We start from the raw sequence: 11,381 nt of genomic DNA, 5'->3' as shown, positions 1-11,381 counted from the left end.
TAAACCCATTGAAATAAAGCTTAACCCAATGACAGTAAAATCAACTGACAGCATCCATGAGGATCAAGCTTAATCCACTGACAGTTAAATAAACTGGCAGCATCCATGAGGATCAAGCTTAATCTACTGACAGTTAAATAAACTGGCAGCATCCATGAGGATCAAGCTTAATCTACTGTCAGAAAAAATAAACTGGCAGCATCCATGAGGATCAAGCTTAATCTACTGATAGTAAAATCAACTGACAGCATCCATGAAGATCAAGCTTAATCCACTGACAGTAAAATCAACTGACAGCATCCATGAGAATCAAGCTAAATTAATTAGTTAAAAAAAAGGCTCAACAATTCTGTAGAGAAGAAAGGTGTGACAGCTTACGTAATGGTTGTTCCTTGAAGTAGGAACTGTCCAGACAATCCTCAGCTGTGGCTCTCTTGTTCGGATCGTACATAAAGAGAAAATTCAGAAGACGAATTCCAGCATCTGATAACCATGAAAACTTGTGCCGAAGATTATTATAACTGAAAATACAAATAATCATACTCATAATCTGTAAACTTACATCAAATTGTTCATATACACCTATAAACATTTGCCTTAAGTGTTTATACTGTTACCTTATGCGAGAACTGGGAAATGCCAACTTAAAGATTATAATACGTAAAGGATAAAATGTGATTTTAGAAAGTTTCTGAATTTAATTGCCATGTTTAAAATTGATATTTTTTTGCAAAAAGGCCACTAAAACTTCTGATTGTTTTGTTATAATTTCAGAAGAAGGCAGTGTTCAGATTATCTTTTCACCCATACAGTCCAACATGTTAGTAGCAGGCAAATTTTTGAATGAAGTCTATATACAATTGTACCAGTCGAAGGTTGATTGCAAAACTGTTGTAAAATCTTCTTTATTTCATATAAGTAACTAGTACTGCAGTTCTGTATTCAACTCTCCTTCTATAGCCATTTCTAAGAACCAAATCATTATCTAGACTAAGAACTCCGCGAGTCGGATGTGTCGCCTTGTGAACAATATAGTTTAGGAAAAATGATCAGGACAAAAATGAAATATGAAAATTAACAAAGGGCAATAACTCAAAAAATAATAAGTGCAGAGCATCAGTTTCTGTGCACTGCACATCTTATCAATAAGATCTATCATTCTATGAAGTTTCAAGTCCATACCTTTTATTATTTATGAGAAATGGCCTGGACAAAAATAAAGTATGAAAATTAACAAAGGGCAATAATTCAAAAAATAAGAAATGCAGAGTTCTGGTTCTTGTGCCCGGTTCTTGTGCACTGCACTTGTTCTTAATAAGATCTATCATCCTATGAAGTTTCAAGTCCATAGCTTTTATACTTTCGGAGATATGGCCCGGACAAAAATAAAGTTAAAATTAACAAAGGGGAAAAAATAAAACAAAAACCCGGGTTTAAAACGGGGTGATGCCCCCGGGAAAAAGGGTTTTCCTGGACAACGGGAAATTTTTAAAAAAAATGAAAAAAGGGGCAATAATCCAAAATTAAACCGGGGTTTTGTTTAGGGTTTTTTTGAAGCTTTGCAGTTCTACCAATTATTTTCTAGCTACCTACAATTTTCATGTTAAATTACTTAATTTTTTTAAAATTTAATTCCGGGGAAAAAAGTCAAAAAAGGTAAAAATAAAAAAAGGGAAATTATTTTAAAAATAAGGAAAAGGGGGCAGAGTAATGATTCTTAAGGGAAAATCCCTTCCCCCCAATGAGACCTATTTCAAAAAAAAGGGTTTTCCATGTTGATATCTTTTTAAAATTTTTAGAAAAAATTTTCCCAAAAAAGGGTTAAAAGTGCCCAAAAGGGAAAAAAAGGGGCAATAACTAAAAAAAGAAGGCAAGACAGGGGTTTACAGTTTTTGTGCACGGGAAAAATTTTCTTCAATGGGAACTATCTACCTAAAAATTTCAGTTGAATCTTTTTATACTTTAAAAAAATATTCCCGGAAAATTTTAAAAGTGAAAAAAATTTAAACCAAAGGGGGAAAATTTCCCAAAATTTTGGGAAAGGGCAATTTGGTTTTCTTTTTCACTGCACACCTATAAAGGGAAAATTTCTAAAACCTACAAATTTCATTTTGATACTCTTATCCTTTGGGTTATGTCCCCGGACAAAAGGGCCAAAAGTGGGTTAATAAACAAAAGGGGGATTAATTCAAAAATTTTGGACAAGGCAGAGTTAAAGGTTTCTTGTGCCGACGCAAATCCCTACTCAATGAGAACTGATTCTACCTACAAAGTTTCATGTTGGGAATACCTCTTAACTTTTAGAGTTATGTCCCGGAAAACACATTTCAAAGGTGGAAAATAAAAAGGGGATAAATTAAAAAATTAGGCAAGGCAGAGTTTTACAGTTCTTTGTGCACTGCACACCTACTCAATGAGATCTATCTACCTTCAAAGTTTAGTGGTTGATACCTCTTATACTTTTTAGAGTTTAATGTCCTGGACAAAGTTAAAAGTTGTAAAATTTAAACAAAGGGGGAATAATTCAAAAATTAGGCAAGGCAACGGTTAAACGGTTCTTGTGCATGACTTCTACAATGAGATCTTCTAAGTACAAAGTTTCATGTTTGATACCCTCTTATTCTTTTAGAGTTATGCCCCCTGGACAAATTTCAAAGTGGAAAATAAACAAAGGGGGTAATTCAAAAATTAGGGCAAGGGCAGAGTTAGGTTTTGGTGGCATGAACCTACTCAATGAAAGATTATTACCTTACAAGTTTCATGTTGTACCTTCTTATTGCTTTTAGAGTTATATCCCCGGCAAAGCAAAGTGTAAAAATATAAAACAAAGGGGGATAAATTTCAAAAATTAGGTTCACAGGCAAGAGTTACGGGTTCTTGATAGGATGGTGCACTGCATTCTCCAATGAGATCCTTCCCACTACCAAAGTTTTCAATGTTGATACCTTTATATACTTTTAAGAGTTTATGTCCCGGACAAAGTTAAAGTGTAAAAATAAACAAAGGGGAATAATTCAAAAAATTTAGGCAAGTCCAGAGTTACGGTTTTTGTGCACTGCACACTAATCAATGAGAATCTATTCACCTACAAAGTTTCATGTTGATCCTTGGGAACAAAGTATGTTGGAACAAGAAAGGGGACGGACGGAAACGGACGGACGGACGGACGGACGGCCGGGACGGCGGCGGACAAGGGGGCTATATTGCTCCCCCAAAAATTTTTTCGGGGAGCCAATAAAAAAAGAAAGCTGATTAACCGGTTCTTTGGCACTGCACTTCTTCTTAATGGATCTATCATCCTTATGAAAGTTTCAAGTCCGTAGCTTTTAAGTGAAGAAAAAATGGCCCGGACCAAAATTTTAAAGTATGAAATTACAAAGGGGAATAACTCAAAAATTAAGAAGTGGCAGAGTTTCCGGTCCTTTGGCAACTGGGCACTTTCACTGGTTTATTGAAAGAAGGCATGCTACCAAGTATGAAGGGTCAATCTGACTTATATGACGAGTTATGCTCCCGGACAAAGCTTTAGGGGACCCGGACAACGACGCCAAATGCTGACAAAAGCCGGGCCGACAAAAGAACCCCCTTATAATTTTTCAAGCCTTGAAGGAACACAAAATTAAATTTGAAAACAAGAGAGGCCATGATGGCCCTGAGGTCGCTCAACCCTGTAATATCGGCCCCCGGGAGCGGGGCCCAGTTTAAACCCCAGGGGCTTTTAAATTTGAGCAAACTTGGAAGACACCCCATTAAAAAAAAGGATTGTTTCCATGGATGTTAAGTTTTTTAACACACACATATAATGAAAAACAATGCCTCCCCCCCCCTTTGGCAGGGGCCAATTTAAACCGCAAGGGGCTTTTATTTTGGACAAAAACTTGGTAGACACCAAACAAAAAGATGTTTTCCTGCTTAAAATCTAACCTCTATGCCTCATTGGGGGTTTTTTTAAAAGAAGATTTTTTTAAGTTTTTAAACTATACAATATATGTTAAAAAACAATGACACCTCGGGGGGGGCCAGTTTTAACCCCCAGGGTTTTTATTTTGAACAAACTTTGGTAGACACTTACTATGGATGTTTCATTCTTAAATATCGTAAAACTCATAGCTTATTTGGGTTTTTTTTCAAAGAAGATTTTTAAGTTTTTGCCAACACATACAAAGGAAAATCAATGGACCACCGGGGCGGGGCCAATTTTGACGCCCGGGGCTTTTATTTTTGGAACAAACCTTTGTGACCCCATTAGAACTGTTTCATGCTAAATATTTAGTCTACTCTTTGGGTTCTTTTAAAAGAAGATTTTTAATTTTTCTACTATCATCTGCATAATAGGGAAAATTTCAATGACCCCCTGGGGCGGGGCCATTTTTTGACCCCAGGGCTTTTTTTTGAACAAACTTTTTTGGAGACACTACAAAGATGTTTCATTGGCTTAATATCTAAAACTCTAGCTATTGGGTTTTTTTCCCAAGAAGATTTTTTTAAGTTTTTTACTATACAAATAAGGAAAATCAATGACCCCCCGGGCGCGCCAATTTTTGACCCGCAGAGCTTTTATTTGAAACAAACTTTTAGAACAAACTTTGTATACACCATTAGAACATGTTTCATGCTAAATATCTTGTCTACTTCTTTGGGTTTCTTTTAAAGAAGGAAATTTTTTTAAGTTTTTACTTAATGCATATAGGGAAAAATCATGACCCCCTGGGCGGGGCCAATTTTTTGACCCAAGGGCTTTTTATTTGAACAAACTTTGTATACACTCCTAGAAGATGTTTAATGCTTAATCATTCTAAATCTAGCTAATATGGGTTTTTTCAAAGCGAAAGATTTTTTAACGTTTTTTGCTATAACCACATAATAAGGAAAATAAATGACGCCCTGGGGCGGGGCCAATTTTGACCCCAAGGGTTTTTATTTGAAAAAAAAACTTGGTAGACACCCATTAAGAAGATGGTTTCATGCTTAATATCTTAGCTCTAGCTGCTTGGGGTTCTTTAAAAGGGAAGTTTTTTAATTTTTACTTAATGATATAGGGAAAATAACTGACCCCCTGGGGCGGGGCCATTTTGACCCCAGGGCTTTTATTTGAATCAAACTTGGTAGCCACTCACTAGAAGCATTTTTTTCTGCCAAATAATTAAGTCTAGCTTTTTTTGGGGTTTTTTTAAAGAAGATCATTTTAAAGTTTTTTTCTTTTGGTTGCCCATGGAACCAGAGGTTCTGCCATGGAATTAAAATTCTTTGAACAATTTTTTAAAGGTGATCACCCAAAGGAAATTTCCTGTGAAGTTTGGATGAAATTGGCTTTAGTGGTTTTTATGAGGAGGATGTCATTTAAAGTAAAAAGTTTTCGGACTGACGACCGGACGGATGGACGCCGGACGGACCCGGACAAAAAAGCGTCACAAAGCTCCCCCTGTCACTTACATGAAAATCTTTATTGTCATTTTTTTACTATCACAATACGTTAAAAAAGCAATGACACCCTGGGGCGGCCCAAGTTTTTAACCCCAGGGCTTTATTTTGAAAACTTTTGTAGACAATTACTTTGAGATGTTTCCATTCTTTAATAATCTAAACTCCTAGCTATTTTGGGTTTTTTTTCAAAGAAATTTTTAAAGTTTTTGCCCATACACATACAAGGAAAATCAATGCCCCGCGGGGGCGGGGCCCAATTTTGGAACCCCAAGGGCTTTTATTTGAACAAACTTTGTTAGACACCCATTAGAAATTGTTTCCCATGCTAAATATCTTAGCTCCATAGGCTCTTTTGGGTTTTTAAAAAATAAGAATTTTTTAAGTTTTTTTACTATATGCTATAGGGAAAATAAATGAACCCCCTGGGGGCGGGGCAAAAATTTTGCCCCCAGGGGCTTTTATTTAAAACAAACTTTTAGACCCCGGCATTAGACATGGTTTCATGGCTAAATCTTTAGGCCTATCGTTTGGTTCCCTTTAAAAAAGATTTTTTAAAAAAGTTTTTTGACCTATATGCATATAGGGAAAATCAATGACCACCTGGGCGGGGCCAATTTTTGACCCAGGCTTTTTTATTTGAACAAACTTGGTAGACACTCACTAGAAGATGTTTCATGGCTTAATATCTAAACTCTAGCTATTTGGGTTTTTTCAAAGAAGATTTTTTTAAGTTTTTGCTATAACACATATAAGGAAAATCAATGACCCCCCGGGCGAGCCAATTTTGACCCCAGAGCTTTTATTTTGAACAAACTTTAGAACAAACTTTGTAGACACCCATTAGAACATTTTCATGCTAAATATCTTAGCTCTAGCTCTTGGGTTCTTTAAAAGAAGATTTTCTAAGTTTTTACTATATGGCATATAGGGAAAATCAATGACCCCGATGGGGCGGGGGCCAATTTTGACCCGGCGCTTTATTTGAACAAACTTTGGGGTAGACACTCACTAGAAGATGGTTTCATGCTTAATATCTAAACTCTAGCTATATGGGTTTTTTCAAAGAAGATTTTTTAAGTTTTGCTATACACATATAATGAAAATTCCAACCCGCGGCGGGGGCCAATTTTGACCCCAGGCCTTTTATTTGAATCAAACTTTGTAGACACCATTAGAAACATTTGTTTCATGCTAAATATCTCAGCTCTAGCTCTTTGGATTCTTTAAAGAAGAATTTTTTAAGGTTTTACTATATCATGCATATAGGGAAAATCAATGACCCCCTGGGGCGGGGCCAATTTTGACCCAAGGGCTTTTTATTTGAACAAACTTGTAGACACCCATAAGAAGATGTTTCATGCTAAATATCTTAGCTCTAGCTCTATGGGTTCTTTAAAAGAAGATTTTTTTAAGTTTTTACTATATGCATATAGGGAAAATCAATGACCCCTGGGGCGGGGGGGGCCAATTTTGACCCCAGGGTTTTTATTTTGAACAAACTTGGTAGACACTCACTAGAAGATGTTTCATGCCAAATATCTAAGCTCTAGCTTTTGGGTTTTTTTTAAAAGAAGATATTTAAAAGTTTTTTTCTTTTGGTTGCCATGGCAACCAGAGTTCTGCATGGAATTAAATTCTTTGAACAATTTTTAAAGGTGACCACCAAAGGAACATTCCTGTGAAGTTTGGATGAAATTGGCTTAGTGGTTTATGAGGAGATGTCATTTAAAGTAAAAGTTTACGGACGGACGATGGACGGACGACGGACGGACGCCGGACGAAAAGCGATCACAAAAGCTCATCCTGTCACTTTGTGACAGGTGAGCTAAAAACTTAAGTTAATTATTTTGATAGCAACAACACATTTTTGTTAACATGGCATATCAGTAATAAACTTCCAGACTTTATTACATAACCAACAAGGCTGGAAAAAAAACCTTGCATACTAAATTAATACACTGTATGGCTTTAAAAATAATTCTTAGCTCAGAACAGAAGAACGGATTTATACACTGATCATGTACTTCTTAGCTACAGAATTTAGTTTACAAAGGACATGTTAATATAAATAAAGGGATGTTATTTGGAGATGAAATGGCCATCTGGATCAGAAATACCATGTTTAAATCATTGTTTTATTCTTAGGTCAATGATATGACATAACCATTCTTTGTGACCATTTTCAAAGTAAACTAACATCATTTTACAACCTTTTTTAATTGAATACATGTTACGATGTACATGTATTTACATATTTTCATGTTATAATTATATACTCACGGTTGCTTTTTCAAAGTGAATTGTTTAAGAGCCGGTAGATCCGAGAATCCTGGCCATATAGTGTCATTAGGTGTACCGAACATTTCTACGATCAGATCTATTTGATGTATCTCTGAGTTGCCCGGCAACAACGGTTTGTGGGCCAGAAGTTCTCCAAGAATACATCCGGCTGACCTGAAATACAATTAAACATTCAATTTGGATAAAAAAATTCACCTTACACTGTGCAGAAAAGTGCGAAAATCTTAAGTTAGCCTTTTAAGTGTCCTTAAAGGAACTCCACTGAAAACATAAAATCTGAACCTCTTCCATAGATCAGCAGCTGGACACTAAATACAGAAAGATTTGTAAAAGATAATTAAGAAATAGACTCAGAAATAATTAAAAATTTGTTTGTGTGCAATTCTAAGCCCAATTTGTGTAAAAACCATCATAATATTACTCTTTTCATTTTTGGGTCATTTTATTCTGGAAAAAACGAGCAAGTGAATGCTCTGAAATTTTATGCCTTTTAGATATCAAATTGAACATTAATCTTGAACAAGAGCGATCAGTAATCACATGTGTCGCCTCATAATGGCCAATTTCATGTTGGGACAAATTTTGTGACAGACAGACGGACAGACAGACGGACAGTGCACAACTAGACTTGGTACTGATCATTCCTGTAAAGTTTGGATAAAATTGCACCAGTAGTTTATGAGGAGTAGTCCGGACAAGCTTTTGCGTATCTGGCAACACACAGAAAAAAACAACTTTTTATCAAAAGGCCATAACTCAGCCAAAAATCATTCAACCGGAAAACCCGTGCAATATGCGCAAGGACTTGAGCTACAGATCAATCCTGTAAAGTTTCATTGAAATTGCATTAGTGGTATAAGAGAAGTAGTCCAGACAAACTTTAAAAATAAAAATTATTAAAGGGCCATAACTCTGACAAAAATCATTGAACCGGAAAATGCTGACAAAATGCACAACTAGACTTGGTACTGATCATTCCTGTAAAGTTTGGATGAAATTGCAACAGTAGTTTATGAGGAGTAGTCCGGACAAGCTTTTGTGTATCTGGCAACACACAGAAAAAAACACCTTTTTATCAAAGGGCCATAACTCAGCCAAAAATCATTCAACCGGAAAACCCGTGCAATATGCGCAAGGACTTCAGCTACAGATCAATCCTGTAAAGTTTCATTGAAATTGCATTAGTGGTATAAGAGAAGTAGTCTGGACAAACTTTAAAATTAAAAATTATAAAAGGGCCATAACTCTGCCAAAAATTATTGAACCGGAAAATGCTGACAATATGCACAACTAGACTTGGTACTGATCATTCCTGTAAAGTTTGGATGAAATTGCACCAGTAGTTTATGAGGAGTAGTCCGGACAAGTTTTGTGACGGACGGATGGACAGACAGACAGACAGACGACAGACAGACGACGGAGAAGTGATCCCTATATGTCGCCACTACTTTGTAGAGGCGACACAAAAATATAAAAATTATTTCCAATTCCATCATGTTGAGTTGCTTTAAGACAACTGGCCTGAAATTCCTACCAGTAAGTAAATGAGGTGAGGCGACACGCTGCAAGGTGCCGTGAGGTGGGAGGTGTGGGATGCGGTGGAGATCTCAGTGTGATGGATAGAATGACTGCTAGACAAACTTGCAACTGAATGCTTCACTTGAGAAACACCGGAGGCATAAAGATAAACTTTTCTTAAATGTCAGCCTTATATATACAGTATACAGTAAACTTCATATATAGCGAACACGGTTATAGCGAACTTCCTGTTATAAGGAACAATTTTTTTTGGCCCGAATTTTGCCCTTCTTTATTTAATGTAAAAAAATACGGATACAGCGAACACGGTTATAAGGAATTATCGCTTATAAGGAACTCATTTTTTAGTCCCAATGCCATAAAAAGTACAGAAAATTACACTTTTATAACGAACTCCAAAATATCGGCTATCCGTAAACAGATCACGCAATTTCTACTTTCGTTTTCATCGGCACAGATTAAAACTTGGTCGAATGTAGCGGATATATTAGGAACAAATAATGACGATGACAGTCAATCTTCCGAAGACGAGATCTATTTAGATGATCTGCCGGTTGTGTCAAAAAATGAAGCTATTGATTGTTTGCACAAGATTAGGTCATACTTCGCACATGTTGAAGAAACAGTTTTTAAAAGTTTATTGGATATTGAATTTAACCTGAAGAGTTGTAAACATTCCCAAACTAAAATTAGCGACTTCTTCAAAGCAAAGTGATTATTTTTGTGCATGCTACTGTATCGTTAATAAATAACAATATTGCATATATGGTACATATCATATAATTATCTTATAGATATATTTATACATAAAAATTATATTAAAAAGAAACAACATTGCAAATATTCCTTTTTTTCTTTATTGAATCAATATAAGGGAGACAACAATGACGAACCCAAGAGTTATTTCTCTTAATCAAATGCTCTTCTAAATGGAGGACGATGGTAAACAATTATTTCTTTATATGTAATACTGTTCGCTATAAAAACTTCTGATACAAGGAACTAATTCGCTATATGCTTACAAGGAACTCCGGATATAAGGAACAGATTTCGAATGTCCCAATGAGTTCGTTATAAGCGGAGTTTACTGTAATAGGCACCATTTGAAAACAGCAAGACATTCCTTAAAGCAAAGTTTTTAATCTGAATATATCAATCGAAGTACAACGAAGGTTTACATTAGAAATAAATTACCACACCTATGAAAATTTCATTAACTCAGAGAAGGTTCAATTGAATTGGTAAAATTTAGGAGAAACAACATTGCTCCCTACATGTGATAAAAAAACATGCCAGAAAACACAGGCAAAACACTGGCATATTAATAAGTTTTGTTGTGAATACCATTCTTAGTGTCAAAATTCATTCACAACCATAATAGATCTCCGACTATTTCATTTTCAGAATATTATCATTCGATTCGATGAGCCTTCAACAGGGAGTCCCTAGGATAGGCAAATTGACACCTTGAAAATAATTATACCATCCTGTAATGCCTTCTAGACTGGAGTATATTCCAATTAAGACACCAATTGAATGCCTTAAGTTCAACTTTCTTGCAGAGCTGTGGCACGAATAGGCAACAGGTGGGGGAATATAAATAAATTAAGGTCTCTTAATTATATCCCAGATAGAACTGGTATTACATGCACTACCCTAGCTACGCAATGCCTGGTTTACGTTATATACTGAGATGTCACTAAAATGGAACAAGATGCAAATAATATTAACTACTGTTAATTTTTTTTAACTTCCATTTTAATTTGTTTGCATTTTTGGAAGTTGGGTTTTATGTCACATCAACACTGTAAAGGTCTTTAGGTGACTTTTAAGCTTTACTGGAGGAAAACCTCAGGTGTCCTTCTATGCATTATTTAGGCATGAACCTGCATTGGGTACAACCACCAGCATTCATTAAGCTAGCTCAGGATAGTTTTCCTCATATGAAAGAATCCAAAGTCCCTGGTAGGACTCGAACCTACAATGGTGGGGGCAAGCGATTTTAAGTAAACAACCTATAACCACTCAGCCAAACCCACAAACTAAGTAAACAAAGTGAACCTCTGAGCACTGCTATTTTTGACCCTCCAAGCATGATTTATGAAATATAATTTGTA

General features: G+C 35.8%; 1 protein-coding gene across 1 annotated transcript in view; it reads right to left on the bottom strand.

Annotated features, from left to right (window-relative positions):
* Positions 1 to 378: 378 nt before the first annotated feature.
* LOC132756085 (cyclin-dependent kinase 10-like) overlaps positions 379 to 11,381 on the bottom strand; it is a gene marked incomplete at its 3' end in the record, with an annotated part of 37,677 nt that continues 26,674 nt past the window's right edge. Inside the window, 2 exon segments of the mRNA XM_060747071.1 lie at positions 379 to 521; positions 7,705 to 7,878. Of these exon segments, the coding sequence (XP_060603054.1) occupies positions 379 to 521; positions 7,705 to 7,878 (317 nt within the window).

Source organism: Ruditapes philippinarum, unplaced genomic scaffold (assembly GCF_026571515.1).
Source record: "Ruditapes philippinarum isolate M1 unplaced genomic scaffold, ASM2657151v2 ctg7903_1_1_1_1, whole genome shotgun sequence".
NCBI classification, from domain to species: Eukaryota; Metazoa; Mollusca; class Bivalvia; order Venerida; family Veneridae; genus Ruditapes; species Ruditapes philippinarum.
This window is presented reverse-complemented; position numbering and strand designations above follow the sequence as displayed.